The 24,305-nt window shown below is 44.5% G+C and overlaps 1 protein-coding gene across 1 annotated transcript in view; it reads right to left on the bottom strand.

The window, feature by feature from the left end:
• LOC311235661 (adhesion G-protein coupled receptor V1-like) overlaps positions 1-24,305 on the bottom strand; it is a gene marked incomplete at both ends in the record, with an annotated part of 226,226 nt that overhangs the window by 75,006 nt on the left and 126,915 nt on the right. Inside the window, 9 exons of the mRNA XM_084323125.1 lie at positions 4,134-4,399; positions 15,929-16,070; positions 16,163-16,301; positions 18,376-18,454; positions 20,257-20,344; positions 21,556-21,719; positions 22,947-23,126; positions 23,321-23,420; positions 24,031-24,161. Of these exons, the coding sequence (XP_084179251.1) occupies positions 4,134-4,399; positions 15,929-16,070; positions 16,163-16,301; positions 18,376-18,454; positions 20,257-20,344; positions 21,556-21,719; positions 22,947-23,126; positions 23,321-23,420; positions 24,031-24,161 (1,289 nt within the window). The remainder of the gene's footprint in view (positions 1-4,133; positions 4,400-15,928; positions 16,071-16,162; positions 16,302-18,375; positions 18,455-20,256; positions 20,345-21,555; positions 21,720-22,946; positions 23,127-23,320; positions 23,421-24,030; positions 24,162-24,305) is intronic.

Genomic DNA, 24,305 nt, shown 5'->3' on the forward strand with positions numbered 1-24,305 from the left:
CATGTACGAACAAGTCCTAGTTCCGCGTAGGAATCTGGCTACCGCACCACTAATGGGACTATTTGTTCATAGTGCGTATATATACTGCGCTACTAAAGTAGGACTTCCTTTTCAGTCCAGTTTCTTACCCTCCAATAGAGTCACAGACGTAAAGCCTCCCCGCGACGCCACGTGTGGGAGTAAGGCCAAGTTCGCCTACCATCGGTATTGAGACATCGTGTATATTAATATTTGAATAGTCATATTTGGCACTATATCGTCGAGTTGGACGTAGTCTATTAAGCTAATAATAGTCTGTTAATATATAGTGCTTCGTGCGGTGAGAATACTACCGTAGTCAGTACCCCATCGTTTCGGGCAGAGAACTGGCTGCTTATCCAGGGTGGTTGACCCCACGTGAAGCTGCACCCGAGGAGCCCCAGAGCCGACGAGCGAGTGGACCTGTATACCGGATTATTCTACCGACGACAGCCCGCCTTCCCAGGCACGGATTATGCTTTGTATACGTTGATTATTCCATGGATAAAGACCCCCGACACTGCCGTGTGTTGGAACCCCCCCCCCTGGAGAGGACGCAAGGTGAGGAGACGCTCTGCAAGACGAGGTCGCTTCACGTCTCTCCTCCGTGGACCGGAGGACGCCGGCCCACAAAGAGTCCATCTGCTTTCATCTGTGGTCCAAGGATCGCCGGCGCATTGAACGGCACTACAGTGGGTTCACCTGGGATACCCTTGGCCGGATGAGGCAGCCGGATTCTACCCCCCCCCCTTCCTACTCCTGTCGGCTTACAAGCGACCGGATTAACCCCCCCTAGTGTATCCAGTATATAATCATTAAAGTATCATTGCTTTTATTCCTTAACTATTCCAGGTCGTATATGTACCACCTGCGCCTTCAGAGATTGGACATTCTCTATTGATATACCGACGAATACTCTTGCCATAAAAGTGCATACTAATTCCCATTCATAAATGTGATTGATTTGATTAAGTGCTTGCTCTACACACCATCGCTGTGTAGAAATAAAGACCTATTTCTAATTCGTACATTTGTGTTGGATCCGTTTCATCTACGTGACAGTGTTCATCATAATATATTTATGCCGTGTACTGGGTGGCCGAATATTAAGTACAAAGGTAGTGGTAGTAAGTATCATATCTAGTAATACAGTCAGGGAATTGTACCCCTCAGTTACAGTAACTATTAAATTGTTTTTATAAATGTCTCTCTATAAACATACAATCAGTCTCTCTTTAACATGTAAATTAACTGTAAATCTGGCAAATAAGAGCTTTTGCTCTGCCACCATCAAATATACATTAATCAAAAGGGAAAGAAACAATCTCTCTCTTTTGCTGTTTGGCTGGCCTCCGAGTCCTCCTGTACCTAGTCGAAGCGTCGGCTAGTGTTGTGATTCCAGATGCTTTCAATGCAATTGGATGTGCTGTTTTTAGCGGTAGACAGTATTTTGACTGAGGCTACGTTTAGACGAGCGTTTTGGGGTGGAAGTCTGAACAGAAACCGTAAAAGTCTTCTTGCGGTTTCACTTTTAATTTTGCGTTTAGACAAGTGTTTTGGGGTGGAATTCTCAGACGAATGCAGACGAGGCTGTAACAACGGAGCCCTGCTGTCACACGATTGGCGCATATGTCACATGACGTGCTGTGAAGACCCGCCCTACTCTGCCTCTGATTCGCAGACTGTGGATGGGGAATGTGATTGCACCAAAGCAGAGTCACTCACAGACAGAGCGTCCAGTCACGCCGCGGGACACATTCTTGTGTAACCCTTTCACTGCCACACTACGTCACTCCCAAATAAGAAAAACAGCTCAAAATGTATTTTTGACTGTCGAAAACGAAATAAAATACTGCATTCCGCCTGCATTATGAATTTATGATGAGATAGTAACGAAATAGTAACGCACAGCCACTTGGACAAGTAACTGCAATCAGATTACTGGCTTTTAAAGATTAACGCGTTAGATTACTATTTTCGGGGAAAAGTAATCAGATTACAATAACGCGTTACTTAGTAATGTGTTACCGGCATCACTGGTCATGAAGAGCGCTATATAAATCCAAGCCATTATTATTATAAGAGGGCTTGTTCTCCGTGTGTGTACCCTGTTTGAGCAAAGGTTTGAAGTGAAAATATGCCTATATATCTAATAAACAGTATAGTGGGTTTCAGTCTACTGGTCTACAAGATACACTACACGACCAAGGTACCCATGTACATGTCAAAATACTTACCAAAGGTCAGTGAATACCACGATCACAACACCAGAGGGAGCTCCACAAATCATGTTAAACCCAGATTCGGCTCAAACAAGGGACTAAACACGTTTCGCAATTATGCCACATCAATGTGGAACGCCCTACCCAAAGCTGTAAAGGAATGTGAATCACTACCCACTTTCAAAACCACTCTCAAAGAACACATACGGGAGACTACAATTCGAAACTGGCCCCTGTAAATGTCCTAACCCAACCCCCTCCAATGTACAGTAAATGACCAAGTATGGTTTTGTCAATATTCCAATGTACAGTTTTGCTTGTACAGTTGTACAGTACCCCCGCCCCACCCACCCACCTAACCCCCCCCCCCACCCCACCTACCCAAACTCCTCCAATGTACAGTTTCTACGTCAAATGTATATACTCTCTTTTCTAGACTCTTTTTGTACCACAAACAGTACTGTATTTGCAAATCTGGTATGTCATAAATAGATCATGTATAGATGTAGCAGTACTGTAAATCTGTATGTCGTGTATGTCATATTATGTTATGATGAATTGAAAATGGGGGACCCTGATGTAAACAAGACGAAAGTCTTTCTCTGGTCTGCATCCCCTTAACAATTGTATGTATTGAGCTGTACTGTAATGTACCCATTCTGCAATCTGTTAATAAATCAATCAATCAATCAATCAATCAATCAGTGGAATGTCCAGTGTGTTGCTAGGCAAGCTACAACTACAGTTGACATCTTGTCTGGTTCTCCCTAAATGGGCAGGCTCCCTCCTACATCGCAGACCTCGTATCCCTGTACTCCACCTCCAGTTCCTCCTGGCCGTCTCACGTTCAAAATTTAAGATCAGGGTTAATCAACCTTTGCTGTTGCAGCCCTTAGACTGTGGAACAGCATCCCCCTCTTTGCTATAATCTGCCTCCTCTGTTGATTCCTTCAAGTCCAGCCTCAAAACACACTGGATCCCCCTAATGTGGTGTTTTGTGCCTATGCCTATAATTTGTTGATTTGTGCACTATAATAATAATAATAATAATAATAATAATAATAATAATAATAATAATAATAATAATAATAATAATAATAATAATAATAATAATAATAATAATAATAATAATAATTGCAGCCCAGGGTGCTTCACAGTAGTAATGTACACATACAATAGACATAGGCATAAATTATAGCATAATGTCATAAAATGAGCAGAGAATTGACATTCAATTTAATCTTAGATTATTGTATAGATTATAATCTATTGATTATAGTCTGTACAGCACTTTGGTCCAAATTTTTTTTAATTTATTTTTTATCCACTTTTTCTCCTTATTTTAAAATGTTTCTCCCATCCCAATTTCGCCTCGCCAATTCTCCCTTCAATTCTCCCCTCCCCTGTCTTGAACGTTGCTAGACTATGCCTCCCACTGGTCGGCTGCAGTGAGGACCAAGCCTTGCATCACGTGTCCCCTCCGGTACACGAGGAGGCAGCTGTCGCATCTTTTCACCTGAACAGCGCAATCTCTCAGTGGCGAGGAGTAACGCGTGGGAGGCTCACGCTGCCCCCGATACTTCCTGATTCTGCTGTACAGGCGTCACCCAACCGACCTGTAGGAGTCGCTGTCCACAACGTCCGATCCCCACCCACCAGCTTTCCCACCCTCTAACACTGCCAATTGTGTTAGTATGAACGACCAGCCAAGCTGGTAGCAACGCCGAGAGCTGGGCTCGAACCCAGCATCTCCTGCGTTAGTGACGAGCGCCTTGCCCACTGCGCCACTTAGCCGCCCTTCGCGTGGGTTGTTTTTAAATGTGCTTTATAAATAGACTTTGACTTGGTTTGTTGCCCACACTGGTATTAGTAGGTGTGTCTCCTCCGTCTCACCTTGAACCTGACTCCATCCTCCAGCACCACGAAGCCCTGGGAGGGTATCAGGTCGCCCTCTGCCAGGGTGCCGTTGGCGTGGGCGATGGTGAACTGGACGGTGACCGTGCCGAAGGTGCCGTCCTCGGGGCTGCGCACCACATACAGGGTGGCCACGCTCTGGCCCAGGCCGGACACGGACGTGGGCTCCTTCAGCAGGAAGCGCTCGCTGGTATTGAAGGAAATGACGCCGTGCCCGTCGTCACTGGCCAGGATGTTCACCGTTGCTATGGGAACGCACAATTAGTCAATGTGGATGTAGGAACGGGAAGAGAGGGGGTTTTGGGAAAAGTAACATAGGGGAAAGAGAGACTGGGAAGTCAAGTCAAGAGTTTTAATTGTCACAGCATACAAGTATACAGTGAAATGCGGGGGGTCTTGCCTGCAGCGATTGTGCATAATACAATAATAATAATAATATAATAATATAATAAGAATCCAATAGAACGACATTGTGCAATAATACAAGTAATCAAAGTAGGGCATATCGGTATATGTACATGAGTTCTTACAGAGCATGTTACTGTAAGCAGAGAAAGATGGAGTCATGGTCCGATGTGCTTGTAGCCCCTGCTAATGGAGCCGGTACCGCTTTATAGCCGGCTCTGAACGGGGTGTAGCAATGATCCAGCGTGTTTCCTCCCCTGGTGGAGCAGGCGATGTGGTGAAAAAAGGATGGCATCACTTTCTTCAGATTCGCCTGGTTGAAATCGCCGGCTATGACCATTGCTGCGTCCGGATGTTTAATCTGGTGGATGTTGAGATGTCCCTGTAGCTCCGCCAGGGCCCTGGCGGTGTTCGCTTGGGGAGGGATGTACACCGCTGTCATGATAATCACGGTGAATTCTCGGGGGAGATGAAATGGTCGACATTGAATGGCCAGATGTTCCAGGTCCGGGGAGCATGAACTGAGAGTATCTTAATCTCCTTTGGGCTTTTCCATTAAAAAAGTAGTAAAAATAAACATAATAACTAAAAGTAAGCACAATCTTTGCGGAGCAAAACCAACGGCGACTGACCTGGGCCGCGCCATAGCTATATAATACAGAGGTATCTGTTGTTATAAACTCAACAAAATGTGTATGAAATCCAACAGCCTGACCCTTCCATGTGTGAATACTACAATAGCAACTTAGTCAACCTGTGCATTTGGATCCAGTAGTAATCGATCTACCTCAGATCAAAATGTTGATCTCAATTAAACCGCGGTAGAAAGCCATACTATTCCATTTACATTACATTTACCTTTAGTCATTTAGCTGACGCTTTTATCCAAAGCGACATACAAGTTCTGTACAACAAGTCAGCAGGAAGGGTACAACTCTGGCAGCCAAGGGTCAGTAATATTGTTCATCAAACAGTGTCGAACTTGAGGAGGCGTGGCTAGGTGGTCAATGGAGTAGCACACGGTTTGTTTGAGCTCTCGTCGAGCTTCTGCTTTATTTTAATTTAATAAGCTTTCTACTTCACGAAACTTGGTGAATTTTACTCAGGAAACATTGATTAAACCAGTGGACAATGTTTTCATGGACAGATGGCGGCGAATCTACGTAAATTCAAATACACCGGGCCGGCCTCCAGTAGGCCCGACAAAGCCTCGACTACCAGTTCCAAGTCGCCGCTAACCACATCGCCAAATATGCCTGGCGTGGACGCCGCAGCCTTGAAGGCGGAGATTCTCCTCACGCTAAAGTCGGACTTCGCAGCGGCGATAATATCAGAACTGAAAGAGGCACTTTCCAAAGAGTTCAACGATATTAGAAAATATCTGAAATAGATGAGAGCAGAAATGCGAAGTAACATTGCGGCATTACACAAGGAGGTTGACAAAATGAGGGTTTCAATCAAGGACGTGGAAGACGGTCTTTCGACGTGGTCAGACGAGGTGGTAACGTTACAAACCACAGTCAAAGACTTAAAGACGGAGGTGGCCGGTCTCAGGGGAAAGTGTGAGGACATGGAAGGGAGAATGAGGAGGTGTAATGTAAGGATACTCGGAGTGGCTGAGATGGATGGCTCGAGTTCCACTGCGTCGGTCTCAAAACTACTGAAAGACGTGCTACAAATGGAGAATGAAGTGCTGGTAGACCGCTCGCACAGAACACTGGGGCCGAGGAGGACAGACGGGAAGCCTCGTGCTATCGTGGCTAAACTCCACTACTACCAGGATTGTGTCGACGTGTTGAGCTGGGCGCGCGCTCAGGCTCCATTACAGGTCAACGGAATGACTATTGCAATCTTCCCCGACTATGCCACAGGCGTCGCGAAAGCCAGGGCTGCGTTTACGGAGGTAAGGAAGCTACTACGCAGTCGAGAGGACACCCGGTACGGCATTCTTTTTCCAGCCCGACTTCGCATCACGCACAAGGGAAAAGATAAAGGGTTCATCGATGCAAGTGAAGCAATGAGCTACGTCAGAAAGAACATTGTGCACGCAGCAGCGGGTGAGGTCGGGTAGGCTACCTTTGGCACACACAATGCTAGCATTCTTTAGAAAAAAAAGATAAAGGATTCTTGAGATACTGTTTGCTCTGCACATCACTATAAACTTTTTCGATCAGAAAAGGGAGAGACTCGGATATTTATGTGTTATATCTGTACCGTACAGATGTTGTGAATGATGTGCCATCTTGTCCCCAACGGGTTACTGCTTGCTAAAAGGCCACTGTAAAATCTGCTAATTAACAATCTAGTGTAATGATCCACCTACTCAGTTTCAAGAATTTACCACTGGTTGTTATTAAGCTATAGCTATTGATAGTTTATCAGTGAGCTGGATACAATCCTACCTGGAGGGGAGGGAACAGATGGTGGAAGTAAACGGTACCCTATCCCCCCCCCCTCACAGTGAGCTGTGGTGTTCCACAAGGAAGCATACTAGGACCGCTACTATTCCTAATTTATGCAAATGACATGTCGTCAGCTTGTGACTGCAACTTGTTCCTGTTTGCGGACGACTCAGCCCTGCTGGTCTCTGACAAGAACAAGTTACAGGTTGAAAAAGCCCTCAGCTCGGAACTAGGCAAAATCTGCATATGGCTCGCCGACAACAAACTATCATTACACATGGGTAAAACAGAGTCCATTCTCTTCGGTTCAAATAACAAACTCAGCAAGACCGACGGCTTCTCGGTTACAGTGGGTGACAATATTATCACAAGGAAAGATGAAATTACCTACCTGGGTTCCATCCTAGAGGCTAATCTTTCCTGTGACAAAATGGCATCCAATGTAATAAAAAAAGTCAACCAACGAACGCGATTCTTGTACCGGATCTCCTCTCTGGTAAACAAGAATACCCTGAAGACTCTAGCAGGAGCACTCATTCAAGGGTACTACGACTATGCTTGCACCTCATGGTACCAAAGCACCTCAAAGGCACTAAAAAACAAATTACAAACATCTCAAAACAAGCTAGTCAGACTACTACTTGACCTGACTCCTAGAACCCACCTCACCCCTGCCCACTTTGACAACCTAGGATGGCTTAGAGTAGACGACAGAGTACAGCAACTTGCAATGGGCCTGGTCTACAAGATACACTACGCGACCAAGGTACCCATGTACATGTCAAAATACTTCCCAAAGGTCAGTGACTACCACGATCACAACACCAGAGGGAGCTCCACAAATCATGTAAAACCCAGATTCGGCTCAAACAAGGGACTAAACACGTTTCGCAATTATGCCACATCAATGTGGAACGCCCTGCCTAAAGCTGTAAAGGAATGTGAATCACTACCCACCTTCAAAAACACTCTCAAAAAACACCTACGTGAGACTGCAATTCGAAACTGGCCCCTACAAATGTCCTAACCTAGTTGTACAGTAAATGACCAAGTAAGGCTTTGTCAATATTCCAATGTACAGTGTAAAATGTGTGTGTGTCCCCTACCCAACCCCCCCCCCCCCCCCACCTCCAATGTACAGCCCTCACCCAACCCACCCAACCCCACCCCACCAACCTCCTCCAATGTACAGTTTCTACGCCAAATGTATATACACTCCTTTTCTGGACACTTTTGTATCACAAACAGTACTGTATTTGCAAATCTGATATGTCATAAACGTATAGATGTAGCAGTACTGTCTATCTGTATGTCATGTATGTCATATATGTTATGATGAATTGAAAATGGGGGACCCTGGTGGAAACAAGACGAAAGTCTTTCTCTGGTCTGCATCCCCTTAACAATTGTATGTATTGAGATGTACTGTACTGTACCCATTCTGCAATCTGTTAATAAACTTTTCAATCAATCAATCAATACAACAGACTTAACACCCAGCAAATCTCTGATCCTATATCAACAGACCACATAGAAAGAGAGATGTATCGGTGTGTACGTGCTGCTTATGTTATGCAGGTGATGTGAACAATGTATCATATTAACTTCAACAGGACAATATATGTATAGAGGCTACTGTAATGTCTACTGTGTGATCATCTATGTGTAGCATCATCTGCCTAGCATTGAGAGGACGCCACTGGATACCTATATCAAGCTAAGTGACTCACCAATCTCCAGCAAATTCATTACCCTCTACTTATGATGTACAGGTGATGTGAACAGTGTATAATTTTGGCTCCAATAGGACAATATGTGTATACACATACAGACATATAAATATGTACACACACGCTCACACCTACGATGACGCACGTGCTCGCACACCTAATGGATGCACTATCTAGAGATTCTAGACGTACCACACACACGTAGGCGCATATTACGCGCATGCACAGACACACATGTAGACACACATACACGTTTACACATTATACAGACACGGGGGCATGGACCCACACACTCACACCTACACACCCATACGCTTACACCCTGGCTGTGTCCGATACATCCATGCACACACACATAGGTTCATGTGCACGCAACTGCACGAGCACTGAAGGGCATATGCCCAGGCACACACCCATTTATAGACACATGGACACACCACACTCCCACGCCTCATCCAATTTATTCTATATCACCCAATCAGGCACCCTTTTTTGTGTTTAACGGGGCATGTTGGTTGCCCTTGTTCGGGAGTAAGGTGTTCTGCCCTATTTCGGGGCCTGCTTAATGTGAGGTTGTTAATGTTAATATATTATTGTTATGCTTACCGTTTACCGTTGCCACCTATATTACCTTACCTGGTTGGGTGTATCCCACTGGGCAGCTGAAGACTTTATATACCGGGTAATACCAAGATCTGAGTAAAAACTTTTACTCTTACTTTTTTTTTCTTTTTTCTCTTTATTATTTTCTTTTACCTAAGGGGCTCGACGAGGGCCTGAGCGGCTGGCTCTATAGATAGAGAACCTCCAACACAAGCACATTATGTGTGGATTTTTTTCTGAATGGTATTTTGGGCACCTTGTTTTTTTTTTTTTTTTTTATTACTTTTTCTCCCATTTTTCTATATTTTTCTCCCATCCCAATTTCGTATCATCCAATTCAACCCTCCCCTGTCACGAACGCTGTTTCTTGCCTCCCACAAGCCGGCTGCAATGTGGACTAAGTCATACATAGCACAAGTCCCCTCCGGTACTTGAGGTAACAGCAGTCGCATCTTTTCACCTGCGCAGCTCGATCTCTCAGTGGCGAGGAGTAACGCGTGGGAGGCTCACGCTGCCCCCGACACTTCCTGATTCTACTGCGCAGGCGCACCAACCGACCTGTAGGAGTCGCTGTCCACAACGCCCGATCCCCACCCATCAGTTTCCCACCCCCTAATACGGCCAATGTGTATTAGTATGAACGACCAGCTAAACTGAAAGCAATGTGGAGCGCTGGGCTCGAACAGGCGAGCCCAGCGTCTCTGCATTCGTGGCGAGCGCCTTGCCCACTACGCCACGTAGCCGCCCCGGCACCTTGTTTTTTATAGGTGTCAGGGGGGAGGGTTACCGGACTTGTACATTCAACATGCTTAATTGATCAGACGTCTGTTTTGCTTTTCACATGCAGCTGTGCTGAGCTCTCTCTAGGTTCCAGATGCATGGCCTCTCTCATCTACTATGATCGACACGGGTGATACCATGGGGCTGGAAGGGTGCTCTGTCAATTTCGTGAGTTGGAATGTTAAATCACTCAACCACCCAGTAAAGCGTAAGAAGATACTTATAGATAAAACAACTCAATGTAGACATAGCATTTTTACAGGAGGCACACTTAAAAACTGCGGACCATGCTCGACTGGGGGGGGGGGGGGGTGGGTGGGACAGATGTATCACTCCAACTTCCACACAAGGGCCAGAGGAGCAGCCATTTTGATAGATAAAAACACGCCATTTACTATGTCAAGTGTAGAGGCCGACCCTGCAGGGCGCTATATTGTAGTGGTGGGGAAACTGCATTAATTTCCGGTCATTCTGGCTAATATCTACGCACCAAACTGGGACAACCCTTCGTTCTTCACCAGCCTTTTTTCTCGCCTACCGGATATGACCTCGCACCATCTCATTCTTGGCGGCGACATGAATTGTGCACTCTCCCCGGTGCTAGACCGTAGCTTGTCCAGGAAGGCCCCCCAGTTTAGCTCGGCCCGTGCAATCCGGCGCTTTCTTAAATCATATGGGGTAGCTGACGTGTGGCGGTTTCGTAATCCTACATCCAGAGGATACTCCTTTTTTCCCCCGGTCCATAATACCTTCTCGCGCATAGACAGCTTTCTCCTGGATAAGAGACTCCTTCCCCTCATAACCAAATGCGAATACGGAGCGATAGTTATCTCAGACCATGGTCCCTTAGTTATGAAAATGAGTATCCCGAATACACGGCTCGGCCACCGCCAGTGGAGACTCAACCCGTTGCTCCTGTCGGAGGAAGCCTTCACAAACTTCATCACCTCGGAAATTACATTATTTCTCGACATTAATAAGACTCCGGGAATGTCTTCTTTAACCATTTGGGAATCACTGAAGGCGTACTTAAGGGGACAGGTAATTTCATATTGCGCCAACCAAAAGAACATAAACACGGCACGCCTTAAGCAACTGACGGACGAGATTTTGGAGCTAGATAGACTACATAGCCACTCGCCATCAACCGACACGTTGAAAAAACGTATATCGTTGTGAACTGAGTTTGACCTCCTGTCAACGCGACAGGCTGAGTACCTCATTACTAAAACGCGACATGGGTACTATGAACATGGGGAGAAGGCCGGACAGATACTTGCCCATCAGCTGCGACAAAGAACTGCCAACCAGTCCATCCCCACTATCAACGACGAGCGGGGCTCAAAAGCCACTGACAACCTTCAAATTAATAAAAGCTTTAAAACTTTCTACCAATCGTTATACACCTCGGACTCGCAAGTGGGGCCCTCCACTCTAGACGATTTCTATAGGACCCTCCGCGTCCCGACAGTCGACCCAGAGAGGGGCGCAGATCTGGAGGAGGAACTTACGGTTGCGGAGATTACGTCAGCGATTAGATCTATGCAGAGTGGCAAGTCCCGGGGCCAGACGGCTACCCTACAGACTTCTACAAAAAATTCTCAACCCAGCTGTCCCCGCTGCTGCTAGCCGTATTTGATGAATCATTCTCAACAAATTCTCTTCCTCCGACCATGCACCAAGCGGTTATTTCCTTAATCCTTAAGAAAGACAAGAACCCACTAGAATGCGGCTCGTTCCGTCCAATTTCCCTCCTTAACGCCGATGTCAAGGTTCTCGCTAAGGTTCTGGCCCGTCGTCTGGAGGGGGTTCTCCCCTCGATTATCTCGCCGGACCAAACAGGCTTCATCAAGAATCGGTACTATTTCTTTAATATCAGATGCCTCCTAAATATCCTGTATAGCCCCTCTCCACCCGGAACACCTGAGGTGGTCCTCTCCCTTGATGCGGAAAAAGCGTTTGATCGGGTGGAGTGGAACTATCTTTTTCACGCTCTGGAGAGGTTTGGGTTTGGCCCTAAACTCATAGCTTGGATTAAAATTCTATATACGTCTCCGATGGCTGCCGTTCGCACCAACAACAATCTATCCATCTACTTTGAACTCCATAGGGGTACGAGACAGGGATGTCCTTTATCTCCACTCCTTTTCGCAATCGCAATGGAGCCCCTTGCGCTGGCTCTGAGGCAGAACACCGATATCAAAGGGATCATGCGCGCGGGCTCGGAGCATAAAGTCTCACTCTACGCGGACGACATGCTGTTGTATATATCACAACCCCAAACGAGTCTTCCTCGGTTGATGACCCTACTTGCGGACTTCGGCAAAATATCCGGATACAAAATCAACATTAAAAAAAGCGAACTGATGCCCGTCAGCACCTCGGCGGATCGGATACCTCTGAGCACATTCCCGTTTAAAATTAGCCCTAAAAAGTTCAAGTACCTCGGGATATGGATCACACATGAACATAAGGACCTATATATGGCTAACTATCAACCTTTACTGTCTAATCTGGCGAGAGATATTGAACGTTGGGACCCCCTGTCGCTATCCCTGGGTGGGAGAATCAACACAATAAAGATGAATGTATTGCCGAAATTTCTATATGTGTTTCAGAGTCTTCCAGTCTTTCTGACTAAAACATTCTTCTCCAAGATAAACAACCAGATATCTTCCTTTATCTGGAACAAAAAACCGCCCCGGATCAGGAGATCTATGCTGCAGAGACCCCGCGTAATGGGTGGGATGGCGCTTCCAAACTTTATTTACTACTACTGGGCAGCAAACATAAGATCGTTACTATACTGGGTAAAGGGCGAGGACACAGCCCCCTGGTGGACAGTGCTGGAGAGAGCGTCGGTTAAATCCACCTCCCTATCTGCCTTGTTATGTGCTAAGCTAACAGCCTGCTCCTGAACATTGGTAAAACCAAGGAGCTGATCGTGGATTATAGGAGAGGACAGCAGGAGACACACACACCACTGACGATTAACGGGGCTACCGTGGACAGGGTGAGCAGCTTCAAGTACCTGGGGGTCCACATCTCAGAGGACCTGACATGGTCAACACACATAAACACAGTAGTAAAGAAAGCGAAGCAGCGCCTCTACCACCTGAGACAGTTAAGGAAGTTCAGAGTATCGGGGAAGATACTCCAGTCCTTCTACTCAGGAGCTGTAGAGAGCATCTTGACCGGAAACATCACTGCCTGGTATGGGAACAGCACGGCACAGGACAAGAAGGCCCTACAGAGTGTGGTGCGCTCAGCCGAGCGTACCACGAGTATTGCGCTACCTCCCCTGCAGGCTCTATACAACAAGAGGTGCAAATCCAGAGCCTGCAGGATAATGAAAGACCCTCACCACCCCAATAACAGCCTGTTCCAGCTGCTGAGGTCAGGCAGACGCCTGCGAACTCCAGCTACTAGGACGGAGAGGCTTAGGCTAAGCTTCTTCCCCCAGGCCATCAGAGCCTTGAACAATGAACATTGAGAGACACAGAAACTGAACTATCCACACACAAGCACATACACGACACGCACGCTGAGCACGCTCACACACTAGCAGCCACTTTAACACTCATGCCGCACACACGCACACTTATGGCCAGAGGAAAGGCCACTTAAAGTAGTATAGCATCAGGAACAGTGTATTGCACTACTAAAGCTACCTAGCATGTCCTATATGCTCTGTAAATACTAATGTACAGATACCGAGATGGCACACCATGTACCTGTTTATTGCACTGTTTTATTGGATTCTATTTATATGTTGTACCACTGTATTTTATTGGATTCTATTATATGTTGTACCACTGTATTGCACATCGTCGCGGGCAAGACCAGCCGCATTTCATTGTATACCTGTATGCCGTGACAATTAAAACTCTTGACTTGACTTGACTTGAAGCTCCCGTTCACACAGCCCATATCTAACTTTACCTCGAACCCAGTTGTCATCCATTCAATAAAAGTGTGGAACCAATTTAGAAGAACCTTTCCCCTCAGGGAACTATCACTGGCTGCTCCGATCACAAGAAATCACATGTTTGTCCCATCAACGATGGATAGGGCCTTTGACAGTTGGGCTGGGAGTGGAGTGAGTACGCTGTCTGACCTCTATATAGACGGCAACTTTGCCTCCTTTGAACAGCTGGTACAGAAATACAAGATCCCTAGGTCACACTTCTATAGATACTTGCAACTCCGGAGCTTCGTAACTTCGAACTCGGACTGCTACCCAGTGTGTCCTCCTGCCTCCCTTTTAGACTCAATCTTGAACTGTAAACTGATCCAGAAACAGGCTATAAGCAGAATCTATGAACTACTTAATAGAAGCAACTCGACACCTTTAGATCTCCTCAGGGGCAGATGGGAGACTGACTTAGGTGAACCAATCGCAGAGGACACATGGGACAAAATAATACAGGGGATTTTCTCCTCTTCCATTTGCCTTAAACATGCGGTTATCCAATTTAAAATTGTACACCGACTGCATTGGTCTAAAGACAGGCTCTCTAAAATATATCCCCTCTATGTGACCGCTGCAGACAGGCTCCAGCCACTCTGCTCCACATGTTCTGGACGTGCCCAAAGTTGCACACCTATTGGCAGACCATCTTTGACACCTTCTCTAAGATATTTGGAAAGGAAGTGGAGCCATCACCATATATTGCATTATTCGGAGTGGCCCCAACGGACATCCACTTTAGATGGTGGGAATCTAGAATGCTGGCCTTCTGTTCACTCTTGGCCAGAAGGCTAATACTGTTCAAATGGAAGGACCCAGGTTCACCTGTCTACGGCCACTGGATGAGAGAGGTCATGTATCATATTAAACTGGAGAAGATCAGGTATACTGTCAGAGGTTGTACCGAAAAATTCCACAATATTTGGGATCCTTTCCTAACTTTCTTTGAGGGTATGGAAGCGGATAATGTGACAGAGGCGATCTGACTGGCCTTCCTAGTCTCTCAGCTTGTTATTCTTTTATGTTCTTACTTTTCTTTTTCTCTATCTACAGAATACAAGAGATGATTATGTGACTGCTGTCTGGTGATTTAAAAGCTAAAAGGAAAAACAATGATTAATAAATGATTTAAGGTATTTTAGAATGATTTTGTCTGGTATAGGGGTGGGGGGAGGGGAGGGAGGGATGGCATTACTTTACTTTTCTTTTGGCCCATGTGGGACCGCCTGTAAAATCTGAATATTCAAATAACAAAACCTTGTTAAAAAAAAAAACAGTGTCGAACTTGAGTGCTACAGTCTTGAGTGCATAGTAGTAAAGCCATATTAGCAGAGTAGGTAGGTAGTAATATAGACAAGGTAGTAGGGATGGCCTACCGATATTATCGGCCGATATTGGCATTAAAATGTGACATTGGAAATTATTGGTATGCAAATTTGTATTTATTTTAAATGTTTCTTTTATTTATTTAACCTTGATTTACCCAGGCAAGCAAGTAAGAACACATTCTGATTTTTTTTATTGTCAAAAGTATGCATAATGTTGTGTTAATTCCACGACAAGAGATATGTAATGTTAATTACCTGAAATTATTCCGTTTTTTGGGGGGGGGGAAACCCTGCATATATCGGTATCGGTTGATATCGGTTGATATCGGTATCGGAAATTAAGAGTTGGACAATATCGGTATATCGGTATCGGTAAAAAAGCCAATATCGAACATCCCTACAAGGTAGTTTCCTAAGTAGCAGAGTGCATACTAGTAAAAGATAGTATGGAACAACATGGTCCTCATGCTTTGGGCCACAGCGATGTTATACTCCCCACAACAAAGAACACTGTGTGGGCTGTCACTGCAGACTGACTCTACACTCTGCTGTGTACCTGTTGTGTTGGTGCCCAGCTCCAGGCCCAGAGAGGGCTTAGACAGGATCAGCTGGAACCGCTCTGCTCCCTCTGGGATGACGTCGTCAATGATCTGCACCTCCACAAACTTATGTCTCTCACCATCCACAAAATGAAGCATCTGGAGAGACAGCAGAAATGTAACGTATTACCTTTACATGTCAGGTTAGATATTAAATACAGATTTTAAATACTGACCAGGTAAATACTGACCGTTTGGCTAGCGTTGTAGTCCAGTTCTTGCTGAGCCTCCAGGTTCTGAGCGTAGAAGAGGAGGGAGACGTTGCCATACGTCCCCTTGCTCCTGTAGGCCACCAGGGTCAGGACCCCCGTCGTCTCGTTCACCTCAAACCTGCAAAACCCAAACATATCTGATGTAGAACACAGGAGCACACAGCACTGACACATAGAACACATTATCTCATTCATCTCAAACCTAAATAAAATAAGATAAGATAAGATATTCCTTTATTGATTCCCTTGGAGAAATTCAGGCGTGATAGCAGCCATGGGGGAGGGGGGAGCGGAGGTACAGGTATGGGCATGGTAATAGTAGAAAGACATAAATATAGGCCATAAAATGTTATCTGAATATAGAAATGTGAAAAAATAAACAGTGTAAACAATATAATTAACTCTGAATATAAAAATGAGAAAAATAAACAAAAGTAATCAAAGGTGCAGATGAGGGTCTGTATGCCCTATCGGTTATATTATACGTTACAATACATATAGGCAATAAAGAATTTGAATCTGAATATATACTATGAGTAAGACTGGGACTGCACACTGCACCCAGTCCATGGCTGACGGATGCAGTGAGAGAACAAAGACAGGTCCTGAGAGCGGCTGAGAGGAAGTATAGAAAGTCACGCCTCACTGCTGACATCGACACATATCACAACCTCTTGTTAACATTCTCCAAAACCATTACTAATGCCAAAGCTTCTTTCTTTCACCATAGGATCGAGGCCTCTGCCAAGAATCTTCGCAAACTGCATGCTACCATGTCCTCCCTCCTCACTCCCCCCCCACCCCCTCCTCCCTCATCTTTCTCTGCCGAAGACTTCGCAATCTTCTTTGAGGAAAAAGTGGAGAACATCCGCAGCTCCTTCACCCAACCCCCACCGATTCCAAATACTGAATCGAGAACCTCATCCTTCACTCTGTCATCTTTCTCTCCCATTACAGAAGCCGAGACCCTGACACTGGTAACGTCGAACCGTCCGACTACATGCCAGCTGGACCAGCTACCCTCCCCACTCCTCCAGACCATAGCACCAGACATCCTCACATTCCTAACTGCAACCATCAACTCCTCACTCAACTCAGTCCTTGCCCCACAATGGTGGAATGACCTACCCACCCCAGTTAGGACAGCCGAAACCCGTCCAATCTTTCGCTGTCGACTAAAGACGCACTTCTTCAACCATTATCTGAAATAATAATTTAAAAAAATAATAATAATAAAAAATTTAAAATCTAACCCTAACTAGCCTTACTGTCATGCACTTGTCCTAATAAACTAACCTACACTGTAACACGCAACACGTACCCTTCCTGATGACTTGCCGTACAGAACTTGTAAGTCGCTTTGGATAAAAGCGTCAGCTAAATGACTATAAATGTAAATGTAAATGTAAATGTAAGAGTAAAAGTAAACAGTATACACAAGGTGCAGTATACACAAGGTGCAGTATACACAAGGTACCCTAACTGGCATGATAGCGCCACATATCTGCTGTAGAACACTGAAACAGTAGTTCGTCACAATCTTGTTCATCTCAAACCTAAATCCTCACACATATCTGATGTGGAACATAGTAATGAGACATAAAACACATTGTCTCGTTCATCTCAAACCTACGTACCCAAAAACATCTGCTGTGGAACACAGCGCTGAAACATAAAACACATTGGGCACTAAGATGTCTGGACATCAAGAGGTGCAGCGGAGGCCTAAACGTTAGAAAAGTGGGCTTGTGACCAAAAGCTTGCCGATTCGATCCCCAAATGAATGAATAAAACTCTAGCCTCCCACTACATCCACTGTTGAAGTGCCCTTGAGCAAGGCATATAACCCCTAACTGCTCCCATGGAACTGTTCTGTGGCCAACAGTGAAAGACTGTGGTTGTACTGGACAGCTCCCAGGTGTGAATGTGAAGCAGGGAATTGCTGAAAAACAGCAGCTCAGCAAATCTTATAATAATGATAATACCGGTAATAACATAATAATAATAATAATAATAATAATAATAATAATAATAATAATAATAATAATAATAATAATAATAATAATAATAATAATAATAATAATAATAATAATAATAATAATATTGAGAGGGGAAGACAGTGACTGATTCAACCACTGCTTAAGTGAGAGTGCAGAGGAAGGATGGTTGGAGAGTAAAGTGTTTTTCCTTACATGGTGTTTGTCCATTCAATCACTCCTCTGATTCCATCGTTGGCACCGATACTGACCTCAGCCACCAAGCCCTGCGTGTCTGGGAAGAAAGATTGAAAATACTAAGACGAATAGACGTCCACCACCTTTAGGTCATCAGGGATGTTAACACTGTTCACCATGAATGCTTTAGGCTCAGCCATAGCATTAATGTCAGCATTATGACTACGGTACAGAGAGAAGAACGCACACCTAGCAAAGGTGCAGACTATCCGTAGGCTACCTTGATGATGGTCGCACCCTTCTGTCCAGGCAAAATGTACTCACTTATTTGACCAATATGTTGTGGCTGTGCCCCCCACCAAGAAAAAGTGAGCAACCATCATCATTTCTTCCAACTACAGCACAAGCACCAACAGCAAAAGCTGTGGGAGAGGAAACTGTGTAGTGAGGCTCTAAGTTCTGTCACGGCACATTTAGACTGAGGATTATAACTACAGTAAGCAACATGTCCTATAAGTGGCTTGGGAGGCTGAACGGCCAAGTCTCTACGTGTGGACTGATTTATGAGCCCCTGAATAAGCTGAAGTTCTCCCCCTCGGCTTCGGCCAAAACATGGGAGGCCAGCTACAGGGTTTAGCTTGGCTATCTCTCTCATCACCGCACGGTGCTATTCAGCTCCCAGCAAATCCCCAGGGTTCCTCAATCATGGAAGGCATCAATCTTACTATCCAAGCCACATAATGACTGCTGCCAAGAGAAAGGCTGTCTGTTTTGCTGTGTGACTCCGAGCAGTGGGTTCTATAGCATGGTGCTCTTGAGAGACTCCAGGCTCCGGTGGTGCCTCCGTTATTCTGTCTACTCATCACTTTCTAAAGTTACCCTTCATTATTTGGGCTGTGGCTAAGTATATGTAGCAGTAACTAAGACCGTTTATGATTCATTGTGATGACATCCAGTTATAATGCTGTAGGAGGATGTACAGTGAAGAAGTATGAACATATTATGCCTTTGCTGCATTTCAGGCACGTGTGTGATTGAGTGTCTACATTTACTCTATGCAACACTAACCCATCCATCTACATTCATTGCACACACATCCACATGCACACACTCACTTTAAACAAACACTCCACTTTAACATTCACTTTAGACACTTTAAACACTTTTAACACTACGCCATCTTTTATCTTTTATTTTTTACATATAGATTTGCACTACATCCATACCTCATTTTTGCATTTAGCATTTTTCTTTTTTGCATTTTGTACCTCATTGTTTGCATTTTGTACTTTAGTTTGTACATTGTATATTTTGTATAGTGTTTGGTCTTTTTACTCTCTTATTCTTTTTACTGTATGAAGCAAATTTTTTTTTTAACTTTCTTTTTTAGCGTTTATCGCTTTTCTGGTCAAGCATGACCGACAGAAACAGGTTGAAACGGGATATAGAGCAGGGGAAGACATTCTGATAAATGACGGCGGGTCCGGGAATCGAACTCGTGTCCACCAGATCCGTGACGCAGCACGGTTTTCCCCGACGCAGAAATAGCGCCGAGATATGCGGTGAGCTACTGGAGCTCCCCATGAAGCACATTTTAAGGGGGCTCATACAGAACCAAGCATTTCACTGTAATGTACATGTACTTTATACGTGACAAATAAAACAAAACTTGAACTTGAACTTATACCTATGCAACATTTCAGGCACGTGTGTGATTGTATGAGTGTCTACATTACCTGGCAGTGTGCAATACACAACCTCTACTCATCACACAGAAGGGGTGAGAAATTAGAGGAGGATTTAGAAAAGAAGAGACAATAGGCATTACAATAGAAGATTATGAAAACACAAAGCAGATAAATAGAGCTGTGGTGTAGAAGTGACCACAGGATACCATACCTAGTCTAGGAGCAGTGGCAAGGGTGGTAATAAGTACAGCTGACGTTATGTTGACCAAGAAAAACTCTCGCAACTCTGGGATGTCATCCTAGGAAAATGGAGAAATAAATCAACAAAAAACACAGATTTAATGTGCGACTTGTAACTGTATCCGCCCCCAGGCGGGACTTTTCTTAATAAGTAAACTGGAATAGACTCGGCTGGCTTGAGTAACGACTAAATCAACAGCAAACTTGTGTTGCTCTGCAAAGACCTGCATGTACTGTACACTGATACAGTCAAGTACTTGAACACACAAGAATTAAACTCAACCCTCTGGTGGAAACACTACACTTTGACCAGACCAAGAGCGATCTGTAATCAACTTTAATAATAATAAACCTTATTTGTATAGCACCTTTAATATAGTAATTGCAGCCCAAAGTGTGTCACAGCAGTGGTGTAGACACAAAATAGACATAGGCATCCTGGAAACTGGGTAATAGATTTATGTCATTAAAATCTATGAAAGAAATGTAATTCAAATCAAATCAAATGTATTTGTAAGGCCCGACAACACACATTAATGTCCCCATGGGCCGTACATGTCTTCTTTAAACAAGTCAAGAAGAAACATAACAATAAGTCAAGAACAGAACAAGAACACCATAAGGTCCAACAAATTTAAAATAAATGCAAATAAATGAAAGAATGCAAGCACTCCCAGACATACCCCACGCGAAGGTAAGGAAAAACTCACTAAAACCTAACAATAGGGAAAAAAGCTCCACAGGCAGTGTGGAGGAGAGAAACCTTAGAAGGGCCATTCAAGGGGGGATCTCCCTTCTTAGATGTCGGTGATAGTAGTGTTGCAGACGGACAGTTGGTAAGCATGCACTCATGTGTGTAGTGAAACACAGATGAGTGCATGCAATAGCAACTGAACATTTTGAAAGATTAAAGATAGAGCTGATAGCGATAGCAACTGAACATTTTGAAAGATTAAAGATAGAGCTGATAACGAATCTATTTGAGGCACAGGGGCGGCGCAAAGAGGGTTGCGTCCTCCCCGTCTTAATCAAATCAATCAAATAAAAGATTGTAATAGATTTCTTATTGATTATAATAGATTTATGGCATTCAAATCTATAAAAGGCTATTAGCAGGTTGCTGACTAAATAAAAGCAATGCATAAAGAAGTGCTGCTGCCTTTCATGCTGGCAAGGACCGGACCCCGGGCTCGAGACCGGGCCGCGTCCGGAGAAGAGTCTTTGGTCCTTGCTAACATGGAGGACCCCCGTCACACCGTGAAGTCCTTACGTCCAGTATGGTGACAGGGATGGCGACGGAGGTCTGGCCGTCCTGCAGGATCACAGAGCCGCTCCCGGAGACAAAGTCCTTTCCCGGTTCGGCCAGGGCAGCTTCCACCTGGGACGGGTCCTGGAGGGAACCCGCCAACACCTCGTAGCTGATGTTCACCGCACCTGAACGGAGATGTGATTTAGATGGGATATCGTTTAAGATGCAGCAGGCTGTTGTAGGTCTCAGAGACCTACAACACAATGTGTCTGTGTATTTAAAATGGTGGGGTGAAATCAGGGGTTAGAAACAGGCATAAAAGGATCATATTTACAGTAGATAGTACATTGATTATCTAGTACTAGTAGTATCTAGTACTCAACTCTTTGTTTATTAAGTGACAAAAGTGATGAAAAGTCTATGAATGTAAAAGGAAACAAATGTACTTTTAATTTACAAAGCACTCAATGGCAAAGCCCCTTCCTACATGTCTGACCTACTCACCCCCTACTCTTGTACTAGGACCCTTAGATCGGCCAATCAGGGGTGACTTACATTTAGATTTAGTCATTTAGCTGACGCTTTTATGCAAAGCAACTAGGGATGTCCGATATTATCGCCCTACCGATATTGGCATTCAAATGTGATATTGGAAAATATCGGTATCGGTTTACATTTCTTTTTATTTTTTTACATTTCTATAACCTTTATTTACCCAGGGTCCCAGGCAAGCAAGTAAGAACAAATTCAGATTTTATTTATTGTCAAAAGTATGCACAATGTTGTGTTAATTTCACAACAAGAGATATGTAATGTTAATGACCTGAAATTATTCAGTTTTTTTGGGGGGGGAAACCCTGCATATATCGGTATCGGTTGATATCGGTTGATATCAGTATCGGAAATTAGGAGTTGGACAATATCGGTATATCGGTATCGCTAAAAAAGCCAATATCGAGCATCCCTAAAAAGCGACTTACAAGTTATGTACGACAAATCATCAGGAAGGGCACAACTCTATCAGCTATGTAACAATGTTAATCAAAGTGTTGAGTGCTACAGTGTAGGTTAGTTTATTAGGACAAGTGCATGACAGTAAGGTTAGTTAGGGTTCGATTTTTTTTAATTAATTAATTTTTTATTTTTATTTTTTTTAGATAATGGTTGAAGAAGTGCGTCTTTAGTCGACGGCGAAAGATTAGACGGGTTTCGGATGTGCAATTTTCTTGTCTGTTCCATGTTGTATGACCTGTCTGTCCCCCTACCTGCCTTTGTAAAGCATTTTGTTTGGCTTGTGTCATGTAAAATGTGCTATATAAATAAATCTGATAGATTGATTTATTGATACTTCCAGCGTAATGAAAAGCGTAGCAGTCGCCATTGTCCCCTGTGTCCACAGCAGGCCCACTGACCTGAGGCACCGAACTCCCTGTTGACGTAGATGTTGACGGTCCTGTCCCGCTCCTCCGTGGTCACCCTGACGGAGGACGGGGCGATGCTCAGTATCCCGTAGGGCTCATCACTGGTTGCCACGGTAACCACCGCCTCACTGCCCTGATCGTCCAGCGCCGCATGACCCGTCACCAGGACACCTGTACGGGGGGACAGCCGGGGGGAATGGACGAGGAATAGACGCCTGTTAAATACTAATGCAATATTAATAGAAAGTTGAATGTATTAGTTCTTAATTGGGTTGGATTTCTTGTGAAGTACTTGGCTTTTACAGCACCAATGGCAAGGTGCTCATATGTACTGAGTGTTGATAAAAAGAGACAGGGTACATTACCAGAGGTGAGTATGTTGGACAGGAACACTTTGTATTCATCTTTGTCCTCTGGTGTGGCATCATCAAGTAACTGCAGGACTATGGTACCGTTCAGCTGTCCCTGTAAGTGAAAATACAAGTCATAAAAGGTCTGTAGGGTCTGTTAGCGGGCGACAGTGGTTGTCTGTTAATCAGAAGGTTCCCGGTTCGATTCCAGCTCTCCTCTCGGCAGCATGTCGAAGTGTCCTTGAGCAAGACACTTAACCCCTAACTGCTCCCGATGAGCAGGTTGGCAACTTGCATGGTCGCCTCCGCCGTCGGTGCGTGAATGTGAGAGTGAATGGTTGAATGTGAGGGTTTGGATAAAAGCACTATATAAATTCAGTCCATTTACCATTTACCAAAAATAATATATATATAAAAAAAAAATATATATATATATAAAAAAAACCCTATAAATAAATAAATATACATAAATAAATAGAAATACAAATATATAATAAATAAAAAATATATAGCTGAAAATATCAATACCCTTTGACATTTCTCAAGGTATTTGGCATGCCCCCTTGACACAAACAGCCTTTAGAAGCACCAAAGAAACCAGCGCAACCAACCAGGCAAGGTGCTGATCTGTACTACAATCTACCCCACTGTGCATCTGTTCTATTTAACTAGAAGCAAACTCCAAACTCAAGCCATGCAGAGCTCTATTCTCTCCTGTGGTGTACCTGTGTGAAGAAAAGCGTTCCAGAGGTGTAAGTGAAGGTCCTGTCCACCAGGGGGCCCTGGACAGTCCAGTCCACTGTGACATTACCCAGACCTGGAGCTGTCCTCAGCACTACAAGATTCAGCTTCTCACCTGTTGTAAAAAAAAATATATATATATATATTACAAAGTTACAAAGTATAACTCCACAGCTCTCCATGCTAGACTCAGACCCATCCCTCAGCACGGTATCTCTGTCTCAGCACTCCTGTTTCCTTCTCATTGAATTAACATGAT

Source organism: Notolepis coatsorum, assembly GCF_963971535.1.
Source record: "Notolepis coatsorum genome assembly, chromosome: 10".
Taxonomy (NCBI): domain Eukaryota; kingdom Metazoa; phylum Chordata; class Actinopteri; order Aulopiformes; family Paralepididae; genus Notolepis; species Notolepis coatsorum.